This window comes from Musca autumnalis, unplaced genomic scaffold (genome assembly GCF_047663935.1).
Source record: "Musca autumnalis isolate F117 unplaced genomic scaffold, ASM4766393v1 scaffold_3, whole genome shotgun sequence".
NCBI classification, from domain to species: Eukaryota; Metazoa; Arthropoda; class Insecta; order Diptera; family Muscidae; genus Musca; species Musca autumnalis.
The window spans coordinates 91,426,247-91,449,969 of record NW_027411866.1 but is presented as its reverse complement, the minus strand read 5'-3'; the positions used below and the strand labels follow the sequence as shown (position 1 = coordinate 91,449,969).

Below are 23,723 nucleotides of genomic sequence, written 5' to 3'. Positions count from 1 at the left end.
CACGACGCTGAAATAATTGAAATGTGCGTTATTAGCGGAATGGGAGTATATCACCACTAGCACCTTAAGAAACCTAGTCGGTTCTATGGGACGAAGGCTACAACAAGTCCTAATCAACAAGGACAGTACAATATCACGTTAAAAGTACAACAATTTTGTTCATAATTATGAATTTTTTAAAAATTTTCGTTATGCACATATAATTATTTTCTATGACAAATTTTTTATAATTTAATTTTCTCTAATATGAAATTAATAAGAACGCAATTTTCTTTTATATTTTAAAAGCAATCGTAAGCACTAACTACAATGTAAAAATAATATTGGAAATATATTTTGTTTTCGATGATAAATATCACAATATTAGTTTGCACATATAATTATTTTACGTAGGTATGGTGGAGGGTATAAAAATGAATAAAAAATATTTTAAAAAAAGTAAGTTTCAGTGTTTTCTTTAGAAATGCACTTAAAACTTGAAAATAATTTGTCGCTTAAGGTTGAGTAACATTAGGCAAATATTTGCTCCAGCGACCGGCAGTGTGCGCTTACTGAGAGCAAGTTAGCATAAATTCAATGTATTATTAACACTCACTTGATCTCAGTAAGCGCACAATGCCGGTCGCTGGAACAAATATTTGCCTAATGTGACCTTACCTTTAGCCTCAATAAATATATTCTTTGTCATGATGGAATCTCTCAAATAAAACGCTTGCCGTTTAATGTTGCCACCATTTATAATTTAAATGCAAGCGTTTTTATTTGAGAGATTCCATCATGAGAAAGAATATATTTATTGAGGCTAAGCGACAAATTATTTTCTAGTTTTAAGTGCATTTCTAAATAAAATACTGAAACTTAATTTTTTTAAATTATTTTTTATTTTTAACTTTTTAGTAAATACATTTTTTTGACCACTGAGAACAAAATTATTATTAGGCCGAAAATTTAGACAAAAACTTTAAAATGCCTGAAATCGTGTAGTACCGTTATATAAAGGTTATACCAAAACCTGGACTTATGTCCATAATTTTTGGTGGTACCATTGAGAACTCCAAATGCCAACTTACAGCCAATTCTCTCTAAAAATGAAGATAAAATCCTTAAAACACTTGAAATCGGGTGGTACCACTATAGATATGTGGGCTATGCCAAAACCTGGACCTATGTCCACAATTTTTGGTGGGGGAGGTTCAGTACCATTGGGAACCCCAAATGCCAAATTACAGCCTATTCGGGTTAAAAGTGAAGATAAAATCCTTAAAACACTTGAAATCGGGTGGTACCACTATACATATGAGGACTATACCAAAACCTGTACCTATGTCCATCATTTTTAGTGAGGAAGTTTCTGTACCATTGGGAACTCCAAATGCCAAGTTACAGCCAATTCTTGCTAAAAATGAAGATAAAATCCTTAAAACACTTGAAATCGGGTGGTAACACTATATGGGGGCTATACCAAAACTGGACTTATGTCAACAATTGGTGGAGAAGTTTCTGTACCATTGGGAACTCCAAATGCCAAATTACAGCCAATTATGTCTAAAAATGAAGATAAAATCCTTAAAACACTTGAAATCGGGCCGTACTGCTATATGGGGGCTATACCAAAACCTGGACCTATGTCCACAATTTTTTGTGGGGAAGTTTCAGTAACACTGGGAACCCCAAATTACAGCCTATTCGGGTTAAAAACGAAGATAAAATCCTTAAAACACTTGAAATCAGGTGGTACCGCTATATGGGAGGCTATACCAAAACCTGTACCTATGTTCATAATATTTAGTGAGGAAGTTTCTGTACCAATGTGGGGTCCCATTGCCAAGTTACAGCCAATTCAGCCTAAAAATGAAGATAAAATCCTCATAATACTTGAAATCGCTATAAGGGGGCTATACCAAAACCTGGACATATGTTCACAATTTTTGGTGGGGAAATGTCTGTATCATTCGAAATGCCAAATGACAGCTAATTCAGGCAAAAATGAAGATAAAATGGGCCCATATTCATGTATTGTCATCCAAATCTGAAAAGTGTGAAAAGTTTCAGTTCGATTGGTCAACTGCCACTGCATTAAAATGAGTCACTAGATTTGAACTAAATCGGGTGGTACCGCTATATGGGGGCTATAGGAAAAAATGCACCCATATTGGATTTGGTTTCATATTCATGTATTGTCATCCAAATCTGAAAAGTGTGCAAAGTTTTAGTTCGATTGGTCAACTGCAACTGTGTGGAAAGTGAGTTACCAGATTTGAAAAGCAAGTTAAAAAAACACCGTTAAAACACTGTAAAATGGACCAATCATTATTTTAATTTCATATTCATGTATTTTCACCCAAATCTGAAAAGTGTGCAAAGTTTTAATTCGATTGGTCAACTGCAACTGTGTTAAAAATGAGTTACCACATTTGAACTAAACGGACACCAAAGCAAGTTAAATAAAACACTGTAAAAATGAGTTTTTTTGGTCTGCACAATCCTAAAAAACAAAAACAATGAACACAAAATCTGTTATAGTTTCTAAGGAATAGCTATTTTTTCTCCAGAAATTTTCAAAAATGACGTATTTTCCAAAATTGGGAAAAATTGTCATCTTTAGGAGTACACCACGCCAGCACCTTCCAATATTTTGACTTAATTTTTTGGTTTCCTTACTTTCAATATATATACTATCGAATCCCATATGTATATCAATTTAACAATCTGTGACGATAAAAAACTCGGTTTTGGCCAGGAAAATCGATTTCTGAACCACTGTTGGGGGCAAGACTATATTTCCTGAAAAATTTACCCAAAAGGAATGTACTTCTTTTCTTTAGGTCCGTATGTACATATATCTCTGCCGACACAACTGACTAATACTTTCTTAATTGTTATTTTTAATCTAACCTGTTGCACTGTAAAAAAATTCAACAAATATTGTAATGTCGGCACAATAAAGCGCAATTCTTTGATAATAATCTGATATCAGTAATATTAATTTAATGATATCGCAAAGATACCGATTATCTGCTTAGGATTCCGAAAAGGTATTTTCCAGCTAATGGCGTAATGTATTTTGCATTTATTCTCCTCTTGTGGCATTTACACCCCCCCCCCCCCCCCCTACAATTTGCAGTTAGAATTCTTGGGAAATATAGATACGCGACAACTTACACTCAAATCAACACTGTCCCAAAACAATCGTAAAATACTCAAGCGACGGTAGACCATGACATGACAAAAAATAGAAGATATGAACACACAGAGTCGCTGAGTCGTGGCACTCAGTTAGTGACCGTATTTAAGGCCACAATGCGTCGTGGATGGTGCATTCACATTCTGCAACATGCATTAAGAAGAGTTATAACTAACTGTGCTCATTCTAATATATCAATGCAGTGTCAACAACAAGTTAATGGGAACTGTGAAGGTTGGCTGCAGTATTTGCATATACATACATAAAAGTACATACATATATGATCAGGCGCATACGTACAGTGAGCGTCATGGATATGTAGTCGAGAACATAACAACGAAAATGCAACATAATCAATGTATGTTTTAACTGATATTCTGAACTTTCAATGCAAGTGTACCTCACGCGTATACGTAATTGGTTTATGTAGGTACCACTTACTTTTGATTGTTCCTTGCTATAGTTTAATATGCTTACATATGTATTCCATGGTTGTAGCAAAAGATACCATTTAAATTGATCAAGAACGGAGAACACATACTAACTAATGTTAGCAAAATTTTATGTTCTTACCAAGTATTTTAAATTCCCATAACTTTCAAAGACATTTTCTTTAGGAAAAGCAACGAAATGAAATGGATGTGTTTGGTTTTAAGCGGTAGGTTCTCATGAAACTCTTGATTGATAAGACGAATTTATCGCTAATATCTTCTTCTGTTGTGCCACTACACTGTAAACATCATGTTTAAGTGACATATAAACTAGATTGAGTGTTACGTGTGGTAAAATTCAAGTTGTACCAAGGTATTTACGAGTACATTCGAATTAAGTGACAATTGTCATTCGCAATGAACGAATAGTAACAACATTTTTATGTAGAATTCATCATTGAGGGCAAACATGAAAATTTCCCTCCGAATTTAACATTACTAAAATCACTTAGTGATGGAATATTCTCGACGATTCTACAAAAATATTTCATTTCTGGACATAAATATGGAAATAAAAAATTGTAAAATTGGGGAAACGGAATAAATTCCGCTCGGAATTTTTATTCATGATAGTTTTTATTTTCAGTTAAAATAGAGTTTATTTCAGCTTATAATCTGGCCTTGTCAGACGGATCGAATTCCCTTCTTTAAAAGAAGGCATCATCATCATAATTTGCATTTTTATTTTGGAAATTGCCAATTTTTTTTGCAAATTTTATATGTCGATGTAGATTCGACCAAAGGATACCCATCTATAGTCTTATTAGTTATTGCTAGTTATTGCCCTTTTTATACCCTCCACCATAATATGGAAGGTATAATCCCAGCAAAATTTGAAGGAAGGGGTTCCATGCGATTTGCAAGCTTATTATCTATATGTTTTTTAACATATTGTTACGAATGTAACTGATAGGTTTAAGTTAGTTTAGTTTAATTTCCGTTAATTTAAAAATTTGAATTGTAACGTAAAGTTTTTATTACGCAGTTACTTTATTTAAGCAGCAACAACTACCATGTAGAACTCTCTTCATTATTCTGGATGTTACTTTACCTTTCATTAATGTGCTTTTATTTTGTTTTGCCATAGTCATGTAATTATTGTTTAGTTTGTCACTTCTTTTCTTACATTTATTTGTTGTTGTAATTACGTCATTGATCATCCCCCATGTATGTATGTGAGTATGGTTGTTCGCTTAGTGCGAATGTGCGTCTGTGTGTTCGTTGTACAGATTCGAGGTGTTGCCATATGCTCTAGATATTTCTCGAACAGGGAGACTTTGGGATATAAATGCAGGGGAACTGGCAATGACGAGTTGAGTTGTGTTTTAAGCGTTGAACTGAACAGATCGGTTAAAGAATAGCTGCGTGCTAACTAGAGACTTGCTGTGTGCTTTGTAATTTAAGTCGGTTCTGAATAAGTGTAATAAAGTAAATAAAGCATTGTAGAAACGTAATCTAAAACGAACCCTGTTTTATTTGGTACAAATCGTACTGGGGAATAAAACAACGTCTACACGGAGATTAGTTAAATCTAATTCCGTAACAATTGGTGTCAGGAAGTGAGATTACGATCATCCTACAATGAAGTTTAAGGATCTACGAGTGGAAGACTTGAAGAAGGAGCTAAGTAAGTTGGAGTTGTGTTCTACTGGCAACAAGGCCGAACTACAAAAACGCTTGTTGGAAGAGTTCGAGCGCCGTGGAATGAACATCGATGAATATGAGTTCGACGGTAAGGAGGAAGTCGAGTTACCGGCAAAGGGCGAATCCACTGTTGAGGAAGTTTCATCGGTAGCTGCCAGGGGTGACGATTTGAAATGAATTTGAGAAATTAGATGCTAAAATGGACGAAATGAAAGCAGAAAATTGTAGAATGGTTGAAGAAAATTCCAGTAAAATGATGGAGAAATTAGATGCTAAAATGGAAGAAAATTCCAGAAAGAGTGAAGAATATTCCAGAAAATTAGAGGAAAAGTTAGAAGAGAACTCTAGAAAAATCGCTAAGGGCATGGAAGAGAAATTAGAGGCAAATTCTAGAACTATTAACGAGAAACTCGAGAACATCACGATGGTGATTGAAAAGAGAGTAGAAAACGTGGAGGTACAAATTAAAGAGTTGGATAAAAAGATTTTGTCTGTTGACGAGAAATTTCTGGCTCAAGATGAGAAATTTGTGAACCTTGAGAAGAAAATGTCGGAACTGGAAATCAAAGGCGGCCCAGTGAGAGCTATCCATAACGCGTTAAAAATTAAGCCTCCAGTGTTCGACGGCTCTACCTCTTTCAATGTGTTCAAATTACAGTTCGAGACAGTGGCTGCTAGAGATTCTTGGAACGACAACGAAAAGGCGGTATCACTCCTTATGGCATTGAGGGTGATGCTGCTGACGTATTACAGAGTATTCCCGCCGCTTCTAGGAACAACTATGGAGATATAATGGCTGCTCTTGAACGTAAGTACGGTAGTGAACACAAGCAAGAGATCTACCGAATGGAACTGAGAGGAAGAGTCCAGAAGCCAAATGAGACCCTACAAGACTTTGCGGCTGATATAGAGCGGTTGGCGCAGTTGGCATATCCAGGAGAGACACATCCATTGGTGGACCGCATAAAGATTGAGACATTTGCAAGTGGTATTCGTGATCCAGAGATAAAATTTGCGACGTATGCGGCACCAATGGGAACATTTGCAGAAACCGTTTCATTTGCCCTGGCCCAAGAAACCGCGAAGATGCTGGTGAAACCTAAAGCTTACAACGTGCGGAGGCTGGAAGTTGAGGACAACAATTCCCAGACCGTTGTCGACCTGCTGAAAGATGCACTAATGCGTGTGAAACGAGGGGCTGCTAGAACGAAAAAGACTTGTTATAACTGTCGGAAAACTGGACACATGGCCCGAGAATGCAGATTGCGGCAAGCAAGGCCCAGATCCACCTCACCGCCTTCAAAAAGCGACGACCAACCGGTGGCCAAGAATCTGGAAAGAGAGACATCAGGTGAATCAAATAAAATGAATTCAGTCAATCACGAGGCGCTGCTGGCAGAGGATGAAAACGATGGTCCCACAATTTCTATAGCCATAGTCCAGCAGGAGAATCACAACCTAACGGTTAAAGGCTTCATCAATGGTGTTTTGCGTAACTTGACATTGGACACCGGTGCAACAAAGTCCATTATTAGACCGGATTTGGTAAAAGGGAAGGTATTGCCGTTAAATGGAGTCAAATTGCGAACGGCCACAGGCGAGACTACAACAGTACATGGAAAGGCCTACCAAAGGCTGAGCATGGGTAGAAAATCTGTAAATTTCGATTTTATAGTGGCCGATATTGTGGACGAAGTTATACTTGGCGTGGACTTCATGATTGCCTTCGACATCAACCTGGACATAAAGCACCGTGTGATGACTTGGTCCAATGTGGAAATACCGATAAATGTGGGCTACAACGAGAAAAGCAAACATCGCCCAAAGGCAGAATCCGGCGAGATTGCTGTCGATGTCCGTACGCTGAAGGTGGAAGCCGCCGACAAATGGCCCGTAGGAAAGTGGAAAAATCTCGCAACGAGGAGGAAAAAGCGAAGATGTACGTCGAGGAAAGGTCCATGGGAAAGCGGCCGTACAGCAAGGAAGGACAAGTCTGATGAAGACCAGGTGGCACTTAGGAAGGTGACCACAAAGAAAGAAGGTATAACGTCACGATTCCTGGAGAGAAGGCAACGTCGTCCAGAAGAGCAAAATACCAAAGCTGACGCAGTAAAGGGTACATCTAAATCGGTTGCCACCACTACGGAACGTCTAGTCAAGAGGAACAGGCTTAAGCGGGAGGCAGTGTTACCAATGCCCATACCACCGAGAGGGAACTGTGCCTATTCGGGACGAACAGGCTTAAGCGGGAGGCAATGTTACGAATGTAACTGATAGGTTTAAGTTAGTTTAGTTTAATTTCCGTTAATTTAAAAATTTGAATTGTAACGTAAAGTTTTTATTACGCAGTTACTTTATTTAAGCAGCAACAACTACCATGTAGAACTCTCTTCATTATTCTGGATGTTACTTTACCTTTCATTAATGTGCTTTTATTTTGTTTTGCCATAGTCATGTAATTATTGTTTAGTTTGTCACTTCTTTTCTTACATTTATTTGTTGTTGTAATTACGTCATTGATCATCCCCCATGTATGTATGTGAGTATGTTTGTTCGCTTAGTGCGAATGTGCGTCTGTGTGTTCGTTGTACAGATTCGAGGTGTTGCCATATGCTCTAGATATTTCTCGAACAGGGAGACTTTGGGATATAAATGCAGGGGAACTGGCAATGACGAGTTGAGTTGTGTTTTAAGCGTTGAACTGAACAGATCGGTTAAAGAATAGCTGCGTGCTAACTAGAGACTTGCTGTGTGCTTTGTAATTTAAGTCGGTTCTGAATAAGTGTAATAAAGTAAATAAAGCATTGTAGAAACGTAATCTAAAACGAACCCTGTTTTATTTGGTACAAATCGTATCGGGGAATAAAACAACGTCTACACGGAGATTAGTTAAATCTAATTCCGTAACAATATTATATTGATCTACTACTATGCTTCTCCAATTTTGGATGCCATGTTTTGTGATATCATATTCAGCTTGGTATTTCCATTGGAGTTTTGTCATGACTTTTCATACTCTTGACATGGCCCAGCCAAAGCAATGGTTGCAGCTCGATACGTTTTACTATATCGGTGTCGGTCGGCGCGTACAGCTCATGGTTTATAGACCGGGTCTCTTTTATACTTATTTGTCGGTATAGGCCCACGCCTTCATATAGGCCCCATAGAACGGTACCTCCCTATTTCCGGTATTTTGAAGGTAGTGGCTTCAATATTGCACCGAAATGGCTGAAATTCGGTATTTAGTCTTCGTTGGTGGTAAAAAACTTTCCCTCCGAAATTGACTCTACAGGTCCACGCCTTCATATAACGCCCATAGAACGGTACCTCTAGAATTTCGACATTTTGAAAGTTAGCCACATTGTTTTAGCGAAATTGCTGGAATTTGGTATTTAGTCTTCTTCATAAACGAAAGGAAACTAATTATTCAGTTTTATTTCAATACAACTTGTGGTGGAGTGTATACCCTCTGCATTTATGATAACGAGGGTATATGCACCTTTATACGGGCAAAATGTACCTCATCGAAATAATGGTTTGGACGAAATCCGTTTCAGACAATTTGGAGCCGATTTAGTCATGTCCGCCCGTCTGTCTGTCTGGCCGGCTGGAGTGCACGATAAGTCTCGAACTTGTCCAAACTTAGTATAAGTTCGAAGATGAGCCATATCAGTCCTTTCCTTCAGGTACCTCTCCCACAAAAGTTCAAAACTTTTCGCTAAAATTGTGCGCACTATAACTCACGAAGGCAGCAAGCGAGTTGGCCATAAAATTCCTACCAGATATAGACGAGGTTCTAATATGGACTCTATCGGTCCACTCTTTCGGGTACCTCACACACAAAATTCGGGAAAAGTGCAGTTCAAGCCCTGCTCTCAAATCGCTTTGATTGTTTTTGCAACAACTGAAGCGCACGATAACTCTCGAACAGATCAGGTCAAAAATTTGGCCTTCGTAATATTTTGTCTAAGCTTAGTTCGAAGTTCGAAGAAGGGTCATATCGGACAACTCCTTCCGGTGCAAAAAATTGTACTAAAATGGTACCATGATTTGGTCCAAACTTTGGATCTCCTAATATTTTGTCCAAATTTAGTTTAACTTCGAAAATGGTCCACATCGATCTTCTCTTAGGCCAAACATCTGAAAAACCCTAACACAAATTTATTGGGGAAAACGATTTTGGTTGCTTTGCCGGTATTCGATTCGAGATGAACGTTTCAATTCACACAGGCTGAGGGATATCTTTGTCGGCAAAGTCGACTAATACTTTTTTACTTGTTTGAAAGCACTTAGCTCTTTCGCAACGTCCAGGCTTATTCCTACAAGAAGTGGAATATGCTAACTGATGAATATCGTTTTCTTTAAAAAAAGGTTTAATACCAAAAAGACATCGATGTTTTCTATCCATTCAGAATCCGAAATACTGAGTTACAGTCATTCCATTTGGACGTTGTGTGTACAACCTTAAAAACACGTAAAATCTGGAGGTACCTTCAAATTGGGTGTATACAGAAATATGAATCTATATCGATTATTCTCTACATTCACCGTTTGAGAATCGGAAATCACCGTTTGAGAATCGGAAATACCGAGTTACAGTCACTACAAAGACTTTACATCGAGCGGTATTGTAGTACCTCATTGAGAACTCGCAATACCTCTTCTATGGGGGAGTGCATCTATACTCACAATTATCTTCATATCCATATCGAATACTAAATACCAAATGTCAGTCATTTCGGTAGGATTGTGGCTAAAACCTTCAAAATTCGGAAAATCGGGAGGCACTTTTCTATAGCGGCTTTATCAAAACGTGTATATTTTCTGCAGGAATGTTATATATCCCCAATAAATTTTATTCATTTCTGTAGGATAATGTGGCTAAAACCTTAAAAACACCGAAAATCGGGAGTTGCTGGCATATTTTTGGGGGAAAGTTTTGTAACCTCAAAGAAGACTAAGTGAATTCCAGCCATTTTTGTACGGTAATATGGAAAAACCTTCAAAATAAGGAAAATCGGGAGGTACCGTTCTATGGAGGCTATATCAAAACGTGGGTCTGTACTGACAAATTTCTGGGAAATGGTTTTTGCAGCTCCAAAAAGACATCGATGTTTTCTATCCATTCAGAATCCGAAATACTGAGTTACAGTCATTCCATTTGGACGTTGTGTGTACAACCTTAAAAACACGTAAAATCTGGAGGTACCTTCAAATTGGGTGTATACAGAAATATGAATCTATATCGATTATTCTCTACATTCACCGTTTGAGAATCGGAAATCACCGTTTGAGAATCGGAAATACCGAGTTACAGTCACTACAAAGACTTTACATCGAGCGGTATTGTAGTACCTCATTGAGAACTCGCAATACCTCTTCTATGGGGGAGTGCATCTATACTCACAATTATCTTCATATCCATATCGAATACTAAATACCAAATGTCAGTCATTTCGGTAGGATTGTGGCTAAAACCTTCAAAATTCGGAAAATCGGGAGGCACTTTTCTATAGCGGCTTTATCAAAACGTGTATATTTTCTGCAGGAATGTTATATATCCCCAATAAATTTTATTCATTTCTGTAGGATAATGTGGCTAAAACCTTAAAAACACCGAAAATCGGGAGTTGCTGGCATATTTTTGGGGGAAAGTTTTGTAACCTCAAAGAAGACTAAGTGAATTCCAGCCATTTTTGTACGGTAATATGGAAAAACCTTCAAAATAAGGAAAATCGGGAGGTACCGTTCTATGGAGGCTATATCAAAACGTGGGTCTGTACTGACAAATTTCTGGGAAATGGTTTTTGCAGCTCCAAAGAAGACCAATTACCAAATTGCATCCATTTCGGTGCGAAAATTCAGCTACAACATTTAAAAATGAGGCTAAACCCTTCAAAATAAGGAAAATCGGGATATGGGCGGTATATCAAAACGTGACCGATATATCTAATTTTCAATATCAAACATCCTAGGAGTAATAGAAACTTCTGTACTAAGTTGTATAGCTCTATATTAATTATCTTGATTTCGAACGGTTCCACCAGATTTACGGTATTTTCAAGGTTTTAGCCTCATTATCACACCGAAATGGCTACCCCCCATAGAACGGTAGCGGGGTAGTAGAGCCTGGTATAACCCGGGTTTTGTACTCGGATTTTCGGGTCAAATAACCCAAGAAAATTATACATTCCCGTGATCAGCGCAACAATATCTAAATTTCAAACAAATCGGAGAGTTTTTACTAAACTGCAATTAAACCTTTGTCGCTATAAGTCCACGTTTTGATATAGCTCCCCATAGAACAGATTTTAGCCACATTATCACACCGAAACGACTGAAATTTTGTATTTAGTCATAGCTGGGTAAGGGGTACCGTCCGAATTTTTTGTATTTCTTGTCAATACTTGACATTTTTCCAATTTTTGAAAGTGATAAGTAGGGGTAACTCCTTAAAAAAGTCTTCTTTACTCCCAATTGACAGCAACCAGTGATGCCAATTTTCGTCAATTTTCGGGAGCCAAAATCGTCAAAATAGTATTTCAAATCGTCAAAAAATCGGCAAATACAATAACTTGTATTTCAGTTCAAATTATTACTATATAAGATAAAAAATAACATGTTAAGTAAAGAAAACAATTACCAATTCGTAAAACAAAACAGGTTTGTGACAAATGAACAGCTACGAAACAATGTTTAAAAAAAACGAGGTCGAGAAGGACTGTACCGATCATCATATATTTTTGTGGGCTTATTGAGTACAACACAACCCTCACTTGCCGCTTCTGGGATGTTTGTGGAACAATTATACCATACTGGCTGAACCCGGTGCGCTACGCTACCCCGAATAAAGTAAAATATATTTAGATACATTTATTTGTAGTTCAATTTTCGTCACACATTCCAACTTTCATTAAAATCGGATATATATAGCGTGTTTGGTGCATCGAATACATGAAATCGGACAAAAATATATATCCAAATCTGAACCGATTTCAATATAATTTATTTCTATGCCCAATTCCGTCACACATTACAAATTTCAATGAAATTGGATATACTTAGCGTGTTTAATGCATAAAATACATGAAATCGGCCGAAAATATATATGGGAGCTATATCCAAATCTGAACCTATTTCAATATATTTTGGCAAATTTATTTCTATTTGGAGACATTATCTGTTACCATTCTCTAGACATTTGCATAAAAATCCAACTTTTTTGGAGGTACATCCGAATCTGATGCTATATCTCCGGATCAACGCGGAATTTCAGTAATTTTTATAGTCTATGTTACTTTCAGGCCAGGTAGTGTATACTAAGAAATTTTCAGGAAGATCGGTTCAGCGGTTTTTGAGTCCATAAACTTCAAACAAACAAACGTACAACATTTTTTCTACTTTATATATAGATATTTTATATTTTACATTTTATATTTTATGTACCAAATTTAGTACCACTTATAGTACGTTTATATATAACCGGATTTAACAAACCCGCTGGGTTTCAAATGTCAATTCCTTTGTGTATACGTCAAATAAATCCTCATTGAGAAAGTTAACCCTGCAATAAGGCTATAATATAAACATAGTCTTAGGGCCTGTTCATGTATGTCGATAAGAAAATGAATGCGCAAGAAAAACTACCAAATTTGTGTGTGTTTTTCAAATTTGTTTTTTGTTTTGAAGCAAAAGCAAAGGCAATAATATTTCCAAAACTAAAGTTTGGGTGTGTTTCATGCGCACACATTTTCGTTTCGAAATACATAAACTGGGGGTTAGTACTTCCCGTACCAAAAATTACGAACATTCAAAACTACATCAATCCTACACTCCAACAGTATTCTTAATTCTTAATTTCAGGATTCCAGCTCTATCCGTTCACCCGAATCCAAATTGTACCAAATTTAGTACCATTTAGTACTTTACGGTTATAAGCCCCCAAATGTTTGAGGCTTTGATGCAAAAAGGGTCATTTAGTCAGGGCTATATCTTCCAAACCGTTAGGAAATTTGAATTTATCTCAGAGGCAAATTTGTAGCTCTTGTCTTAAGAAACAAAAATTGTGAACTCATATAATCCATCAAACTTCATCTGCAAGGTCAAAATCGCCATGGTCAAATTTCTTTTAAAATTTTGTCTCAAGTTTTGTTATACAGCTATAAAACCGATCAAATTTGAAGTAATCAACCAACTACAAAAATGTACATCAGATCTCAATAAACATCTTTCTAGAATATACGAACTCTGTAGAAACGGATCTTAATGGTTAAAATAGCATAACAATTTCGATTTTTATCCTCTTTTCTCGGCTTCTGCTCCATAGATACTAAACCGTTCAAAATTCAAGAAAAAAATCAACTACAATGTTGTAACAAACAAAGTAATGTTGGCGACATTTCCTGAGTATTTCAGCCTTGTAAAACTTCTTTACAAGTGGTGTCGTAGACACGCCGTTCGGACTCGGCGATAAACAGTAGGTCCCATATCATTGAGCTAATATGAATCGGGGTGCACTCAATGATATGAGGGAAGTCTCCCTTGTCCCTTATGGGATGTTTGTGGAACAATTATATATAATACAAATATAGTTTTAAGAGGTTAATTAATAGCCTGTTTATATCATAGGGTTTTTTGGGGTTAATCTTCTTTATGAAGATTTTTTTGACTTATACACAATGGAATTGACATTTAAAACCCAGTGGCTTTATTAAATTCGGTTATATATAAACATACTATAATAAGGTAATAGATTTATGTATAGTTGTCTTTCAGAGATCAGTGCTACCAATCATAATATTCACACAAAACGCAAATTTTATGTGAAAAACTTGCCATAACTAAAAATCGGCGTTTTAGGGGTAAAAATCGTCCAATCGGCATTTCTGCTTTTTTGGTGTAAAAACCGTCAAAATGCCGATAAATCGGCAAATCTGGCATCACTGAGTGCAATCTCGCTGCTATGCCCTTGTAAAAATCATGACGTAAAAATATGTAGTCCGGAATCACTTGCAATTATGATTCAACTACTTTTTTGGCTACAAACATTTTACTGGGTAACTATTGCCGAATTACGCGGCAATTGTCAGTTTGTTGATGAGAGAGGGTGTTGGGAGGCAAAGGGTTACCATATGCCTCACCCCTCTCTCCATCAAACTGATAATTGCCGCAAGGAAAATTGCCTAATGTAAATATGGACTATTTCTAAATTAAAGTATTTTTGTACACTGTCACCTGAAATGCCCATAGACATAACTTAAAAAACATAAACAAAGTTTTATGCAAGATCAATCTTATGAGGGCGAGCATCATTCATGGAGGAATGGGTGTAAGTAATGGAATCAAAACAGCGAAAACGCCTGGTTTTGGGATCCTTCATTGCAACAACATCTGCAATGTTATAGCCTGTTTATATTATAGCTTTTTTCCGGGTTGTGAGGATTTTTTTTAAGTATACGCAATTTAATTGACATTTGAAGCCCAGTGGGTTTATTAAATCCGGTTATATGTAAACATACTATTGCCCAATTTGTGCCATTTTATAAATAGGATCGTTATTTTTAAACGTGGTAGCTTGAAATATTGTAGGGGCATTATTTTAGCTTTGTGCATCACATTCAATCACTAAACGATTTTTTTAGTTACGTCTTTGGACATTTCAGGTGATAATATGAAATATAATTTTACAATTACCTTTATTTGTTTAGAAGGCTGGATAAGTTTTTTATTGGACTTTGTCTCGTAGAACCAAATGTTGGAACTGTTGGCTTCGGAAAGACGACATGTTATTGTAGCATTCGATCCAATCAATAGGGATAATTGTTTTGGTAGCATTTCTAAAAGAAAATAATGAATAATTGGAATTGAAATATGTAATTGAAAAAAAAAAAACATGGATACAGATGGTATACGGTAGGTAAATATATATGGTAATTCGGACAATAATTTTATTTAAATTTTAAACTCTGTAACCCAGAAACTGTTTTATTATACCCGATATCATAAAATGGGAAGGTACTTACTTATCCCCTGTTTTTATTCTTCTTACACGAATTGTCAAATTGTAGAGCTCTGCTTTTTAAAAGAGAAATTCTTAACTATATATGGAACGCGTCTACGAAAAATTAGGTCCGTATGTCATCTAGGAGCTGAGCTATGGATGCCTAAATTATTACGAATATAGACGAACGAACAAAAAATAGTTACAAAAACAGGGGGTAAAAGTTGGTTTTGGCTCAAAAGCTTGTAACACATAGAAGTAATGGCCGTAGATCTATCTCTATATGTATATTAGTGTGACCAAAAAAAACAAAAAAAAAATGTTTTTTTTTTTTTTTTGGATTTCCTACCCCGCAAATTTTCCACTTGATCCAAAAACCTTACATGTGAAATTTTATGGCGATCGATTCTACAAAAAATTTGAGAATTGGACCGGATTTTGATATAGCTCTAATATGCATATTTTTTGCCGATTATGGGTATATAGCTACATATATCAAAATCCGGTCCCATTTTCAAAATTGTTTGTAGAAATCATTTTTTACACATTAATGAACTGGTAAAGTTTTTTTCATGGATAGGACCATAATTCGACGCCTCCAAACAATAGTATGCTAAGTCGACTTATCATGTTTTCAAGTTCTTTACATTTTTATATTTAACGTCCTTTAACTTAAATTCTGTCAAATTTTGGTAATGATCGGACAATCCGAACAGACGTTATAAACAAATATTTACTTAGCATAGTACTGAAGGTCAAAGAAATTTCCAAACTTTTAGAGCTTGTCCTGCAAAACTCGCTTTTCAGATATAGCAAACTATTATTTGGAGGTGTCGAACGTCCTTTAACTCATACAAATTAATATGGAAAGAAAGATCGCTAGATTGGCACGGGTTAACGTTAACCGATCGCCATAAAATTTCATATATAAGGTTTTTCGATCGAATGGGAAAAAATTATGGGGAAGGAAATCCAAAGAAAGAAATTCAAATGTATTGGTGTTCATGGTAAAGTATCAGAGTTATAAGGGTGTTAAGCTAAGAAAAAATGATATCGTTGTAATCAGAATCACATGGTCTAACTATTAACAATTAAGCAAAGTTTTGAACTTTTGTAAGGCAGGTACCGGAAGGTATTGTCCGATATAGGCCTTCTTGGGACTTGATAAACGTTTGAGAGAAATATTTCGTAGGTATTTTTGAACATTAATCCCTCGAGCAGCCCTTAAACAGCACTTAAGCAAAAATGTTAAAGTTTGGCGATAATGGTACCAGAAAATGTTGTTCGATGTAGACCCTCTAGGAATTTGATGTATGTTTGTGCAAAATTTTACGATTTGCAAAATGTTAGTCTAATCGGATACTCAATACGAAAGTTACCGGACATTGTGTTAACTTCAATTCCGAAATCGGAATATATAGTGATTACCACAGACGGACAAGGTTTAATCGATTTCAAGTTTCATGCTGATCAAAAATATACACTTAAATATTAAAAATTTCTTTGAATGCTGAAATAAATAATGATTATATTAAACAATATAATTTTCTGTACATAAAAGAAAAAAAATCAGTTAATTTTTCTTATTGCGTAAAAAATATTTTGAATTTTACATAACAAATAGTTTGAATGACGTAGTGTTTGTTACCGATAAGAGAGATCTCTATTGCGATTTTTTTAGTTTCAAACTGTTTACTGCGTCATAGACTCTATTATGAAAATAATTTAAAACGTCAAAATTTGAGTGATGAGTGATGTATATGTAAGTATACAACTACTTTTGACCTCAATATTAAAAGTATTTTTTATATTTCGAATAATTTTTCTCTCAAACACGTCAACGTACGTTATCTGCTTGCGCAAGTACCCACGCTTCGGAACCATAAATTAGCATGGGTAGTATCAAGAATTTGTAAAATGTTTCACAGCTGATGTTGTTTGTTGTGTTTATGGCTGTCCCGAGGTAGACGAAGTCTTTAACTACCTCAAAATTATAGGAACCAACTTCCACAGTTGGTCCAAGTTGCAACTCGATCTTGTCGCCGATTATCGCCAGACCCACTTTAGCGGATTATCATTCAACTTTCTTAAAGGTATCAACACCTTTTGTGCTCCAATTGGGCACGCCGTTGTCAATGTGACAACGAGATACGTGTCAACGGTTTCGAGAAGAAGTGAGCACGTTTCTGGTCGATATATTGAAAATTAAGCACGCATTTGCTCAAATTGACACCGTTATTGGTCAGATTCAAAAAAACTACAACAACCGTGGTCAAAAAAAAATTGAAGAGGCCTGTGCTCATGTCGTTTGCACAATATCCCTGACGCTATCTTATGAGCTATAGGGGGCAGACTTATGCCTCTGTAGTTAGTGCACCCAGTCTTATCTTATACACATGGTTCATGGTGCTAACTAGTTGATGCATATACCTTATCAGCGTGTCGCCTCCGGTTTTGAACAGCTCGGTTGGTTGGCCATCGCCTTATTATTCTTCAGTCGGTCTGTTGCTGTATTTATACATTCAATACCATCTTTTGGAATTGCATTTGTGGTATCATCTTCGTCTTCGCTGGTATTGGATACCAACAGATTGGAAAAATGCTCATTCGATATCATGAGCACACTATCTGTATCAGTTACCAAATTACCTTGCTAGTCGCTACTGGAGGATGTGCCTGTGTCAAAGCCATCAGTTTGATATTTCACTCTTTGGTAGAATTTTCGGATTTTTTATTTCTCTATTTTTCCCGCGGAAAATACATTTATTCTCTCTCCTTTTCTCCTCTCTGTGGCGTGTTGCTACAGATTGTAGATTAGCCCTGTATGCCACATTTTTCTCTTCGGTAGCAGCACGACACTCCTGGTCACACCATGGGTTCTTTGGTGGAGGTGTCTGGTGTCCACGTCTGGATTTTGCGGCTGTTTGCATGGAGTGGACAATACTTTGTCATTGTGCTGATATGTTAACGGGACGAGGAGTGCTTTGATTAAGCAATTGGGCCAGTGGAGTGGAATATGCTGTCGCTATCTGTTTTGATTACAGCTTACCGATGTCCAACTTCCGTGTTGTGTCTGTTCGTACTTTATTTGCTACGTTTAATGGGGTTGTTCGAGTCTATATTTGCTCCGCGGAACGGTCGTACATCCACCACGCTCAATGAATGGCATTCATCTATCACAACGAGATCAATTTCTCTAACCTACGACCAACTACAAATCCGCTACCAAATGCATGCTTCATGTCATGGCACCTATAATACAGTGCGTACCCTTTAAACATTGTTGTCACGCCGTTTCCCATCCATGGTATTTCCTGTATGGCTGTAATATCGACCTTGTATTTTTCAAGTACATCTGCCATCTATCGAGAAACAGTTTGTTCTAAATAAGACAAAAACATTTCTCAAATGTTACTCAAGTTGTTTTTAGGATGAAACACTGATGATACAGAAGCGTAATTAGACCAATTCTAACGTACGCATTTGTAATATGGTAAACACCTACGGACAATTGCAATGTTAAAATAACGGGACTGTGATTTTATATCGTAGAACCGACAACACGATACTTCAGACTAAAGTCCGAGCAATTACAAAGTATGTGAACTGGTTTAACGCTAACACAAAGCGAACCACTGTGAACATCCTAACGGACAGTAAAGCACATTTTAAAGCTATAACAAACAAGACAACGGAATCCAAAAACGGGTTTGGATTGTAAAAAGCCAATTAGCGAATACTCCCTTCATGGTTTGGTAAACATTATATGGGTACCAGGGCATACAGGGATTAGTGGTAACGAGATAGCTAACTATCTGACAAAACAGGCCAGGGAGCAAACTACAGTAAGCCTAGATTAAAAGCTTGAAAACTGCGGATCTAGGAGTTTGGGATAAATAAAGTATTTTGAGTTTATGTAGCACTAAAATACTTAATAATACTTAATCTTGCACAGAAATTTAGCACTGATATCTGGCTAGCACTTTGCAAAAATGATCCAAGTAGTTATTTTATTTTTTGTGTAATTAAGTTGGGAATTCAAATTTCAATCGGCAACTTAAAACTCGTTTTTCTCGAAACTGTATTTTTTGAGATGTGGTACACTTTGAGTAAATGAGCGATATATCCCTTTGGAATATTGAAGAGAAAGACAAAAAACACAAAACACACTATCTTTGTCATTGTCCAGCGTTCGCGATTCTGAGAACACAACTTCTGGTAAACGACACAATTCAAGAACTAAATTAGGACAAACGAGTTTAGAAACTTAAGAGATTATGTCAATGAGACAGGAATGAAATGACGAAGTTGAATAATAATTAATTACATATGTAATTAAAATATAACCTCTTCCCTTCTTAGATAGAGCGTACATCAGTCCTACTCTGGCTTAAGTGTATTTTCAACGGACATGTGGCGATTTCGTATCGCTCCTCTTCTCAACCTAACCTAACCGAGGATGGTTATTTAATATCATGTTCAGATGATGAGGGTTATTTGGATTGTGAACTCACCGCGAGTTTTGTCTCTCTGTCGCTTCAACTTAAAGGGAAAAACTCTCGGGGAATTTACGTTCGAATATAGGCTTTTTGTCGAGTTAATCGCCTTTATCATGATTTATTTTATGAAGCTTGTATTTTTTCGAAGACGGTAATCAGAATTGCAATGGAGCAATTCTCCATTCCCCAAGAATTCTATCACAAGGAGATTTTCCGTCTTATTTGGACATGCTTTTCCGTTGTATTTTTGCCTTTAGATTCCAATTATACATATTTTTATTAATGGTGATTTGAATAAAGAATATTTTTTTTAAGATTAGCCGAGTAGCGGCCTCCTTTATAATTGTTAATTAACGAACAATGTGTAAAAAGTACATAAATAAATATGTATTTTTTTAGTATTGAAAGAATTTATACAGAAACAAAAAATTCAATCAACAAAAAAAAAAAAAAAAAAAAATACCTGACCCCTCAATAACTCTCTAATTGTGGTTATCTTCATACGTTATTCGTATTACAATTGCGGTTAAATTTTAGGCATTTAATTACACATGATTGTTTTATGTGCGTAGGTAGTGAAGAAAGCTATTAAAACGCTCCGGGGAACAATTAATATATTCTTTTTTTCTTTATATTGTATTAATTTGTAAAATATTTCTTCTTGTATGTCGGTGTCATTATGGTTACATGTTATTTCTTTAAATTTGCTATGAGAAGAATAACAAGTAAGAAAAGCGTTAAGTTCGGTCGGGCCGAACTTTTTATACCCTCCACCACAAATTTCAGCCATTTCGGTGGATTAATGTGGCCACAACCTTCAAAATACCGAAATTCGGAAGGTACCGTTCTATGGGGGCTATATGATGGCGTGGACCTATACCTACAAATTTCTGGGGGAAAGTTTTATACGCCTAAAGAAGACTAAATACCAAATTTCAGTCATCTCGGTGTGATAATGAGGCTAAAATGTTCAAAATATCGAAAATCGGGAGATATTGTATTATGGGGGCTATATCAACACGTGGACCTATATAAACATTTTATGCTAGAAATGTTTCTTAGCCTCTGGGAACACAAAATACAAAGTTACAACCGATTCTTTGGTCAAATGGGTCTAATACATTCAAAATATATTAAAATGACGCGTACTTTATAAGGGGCCTTATATGGGGGCTTTACCAAAACGTGGACCTATATAACCCAACTTTGGTAGGAATGTTTTCTGGCCTCTGAAGACACAAAATACCAAATTACAACCAATTCTGTGGTCAAATGGGTCTAATACATTCAAAATATATTAAAATGACGCGTACTTTATATGGGGCCTTATATGGGGGCTATACCAAAACGTGGACCTATATAACCCAACTTTGGTAGGAATATTTTTTGGCCTCGGGAGACACAAAGTACCAAATTACAACCAATTCGGTGGTAATATGGGCCAAATATCTTAAAAATTCCTTAAAACGACGACGCGTCACGCGTCATTTTGTATGGGGGCTATACGAAAGCGTGGACCTACATAGCCCGCTTTCAATACCAAAAGTCCTACTTAAATATAACATATTTTCCCAAAATTTCATCAACCTACGTCAATCCGTTCGGACGCTAGAGTGATTTCCACAGACGGACAGACGGACGGACATGGTTATATCGATGTAGAATTGCACGCTGATCAAGAATATATATACTTTGTGGGGTCTACAATGATTATTTCGAGTAGTTACAAACGTAGTGACAAACTTAATATACCCCCATCCTAAGGTGGAGGGTATAAAAAGAAAACTCCAGTATCCATAACAGTTCTCTTTTGTATGCCTATTACATAGTTCTAAATATAGTTATAAACATATAGAGATTGTTTCTTTTTGAATATTCACACTGCTGTATTGACACATGTTGGAATCGTCCTGAGGTCAATGGCCTGCATTAACTATAATCTTAAACAATTTTTATTATTTATTTACTTACCTCCAGGCGGATTTACAGACGCCGCTGCTGACACTAATCCCGCAAGTCCATTATGTGTCGGGTGCCAATGCAATAATATTATCAGAAATGTAGTGATCCGCAACAGCAAACAAAAGCTGGAAATAAAGAGTATGAGATAAACATATTAATTAGAATCAGAAGGAGCACTAGCGGCAGAGATTGAAGACAATGTTATGCATTTGATTGGCTTGTGATCACGGACACACGCCGAATGTTAAGGAAATTTGAGGAGTTTGTAAACAAATGTTATATAACACGACACATGTATACATGCAATATTTAAACCCTATCTTGACAACAAAGTATGGAGCTATTGATAAACAATTAAGCAAGGGACGGGCCCTGAGCATTATAATAAAAAACCCACCAATCATTACATTACATATCGTACATTAGCAGGATTTGGTTTTCTATAAAGAGAATGCCCTCAACTTAAAAAAACGATACCTAGTGATCAACTCCACTGACTGTAAAAATTGACCATTATTTTGAATATTCTTTCGTCAAAAATACCGTTAAGTCGCTCTTCATTTTTTCAGAGCATCAACAGTATTTTGCCTCTACTGAAAAATAGAATATTTTGAGTTACCACCAAAAGCTCTAAAAGATCTACGGACATCAACTAAAATTGCTGATGAGAACGATAGAATTGAGTACCCGATTTGGTCGAAACTTAGTAAACTGTAATATTTCTTCCAAACATATATACATCAGCTTCCAGATGGTCTATATCGGTACAAATGTTCATTTAAGGGTTGTTGTTGCCCGTGTAATCGGGTGACGTTGGGGATGAATGATACCAATCAACGGTCCTGGCGACTTTATCTTGGATTTATCTTAGTACCTCTTTCATCTCAAGTTCAACTGACCTGTACGCGGTGTCACCTGGGGAGCTGCCGTTAACACCCGTTAATGGTAGCGAGCTAACATGAGCCGCGTGTTCACCCATAAGAACGATAAAAACATGAGTTGGTCGTCTCCTGATTCACTTCGGTTGGTGCGAGAATTGCCACAATCCGCATAATTTTTTTTTAACATCAGCCTCATCTGCGTCCATACCCCTACCGAAGAGAATGATGAACAGACCAAGGATATATTGTACGAGCGGCTAGAGAGACCATAATAATGTTCTAGGAGATTTTAATGCTCGAATTGGGAGGGAAATATCCTCGTGTCACAAGTTCGGCAAGTTCAGCCTTTATAAGATAACATCCGAGAACGGAATGAGGCTGATTGATTTTGCAGCGACAAAAACATGGTAGTGAGCAGCACCTGATTTAGGCATTTCGATATTCATAAGGGTGCCTGGCTTTCACCAGATCAGAAAACAAGAAACCAAATTGATCACGTTGTGATTGATGAAAGACATTCATCGAGTTTGTAGGATCGACTCGGATAACTACCTTGTTGCAGCAAAGGCACGTACACGCAGAAAAAATATGTTAGAAATATGTCTGGATCCAAACAAATATATGTTTGCAACATTTTGTAACATATCTCAATTTCATTTGTTTGGGTACCAACAATTTTTTTATGGGTGGACTCGGATAACTGCCTTGTTGCAGCAAAGGCACGTACACGCAGAAAAAAATATGTTAGAAATATGTTTGGATCCAAACAAATATATGTTTGCAACATTTTGTAACATATCTCAATTTCATTTGTTTGGGTACCAACAATTTTTTTATGGGTGGAGAGAGGATTTTTGTCAAAGAGCGTAACAACAGGGCTCCTGCTTATTTCATAATAAAGAGATGTGTGTATGGTGCAGTAGAAGACGTGGAAGCGACGACGGGAGGGTGAAACGTTTGTTTTTGCTTTGGTGGTGTGTATGCGATATGCGGCCAAACACGTGTGTTCCGTTCTTTGTTGTTTTTGTTGCGATTTATTCATCAACAAACAGTTAACCAACC

The 23,723-nt window shown here is 36.5% G+C and overlaps 1 protein-coding gene across 1 annotated transcript in view; it reads right to left on the bottom strand.

Moving 5' to 3' along the window:
• Positions 1-23,723, bottom strand: part of LOC141396911 (cytokine receptor-like) — a 113,982-nt gene that overhangs the window by 18,807 nt on the left and 71,452 nt on the right. The window contains exons 3-4 of the mRNA XM_073972638.1: positions 21,790-21,905; positions 15,013-15,155 (exon numbers count right to left, since the gene is read on the bottom strand). Coding sequence (XP_073828739.1) covers positions 15,013-15,155; positions 21,790-21,905 — 259 coding nt within the window. The remainder of the gene's footprint in view (positions 1-15,012; positions 15,156-21,789; positions 21,906-23,723) is intronic.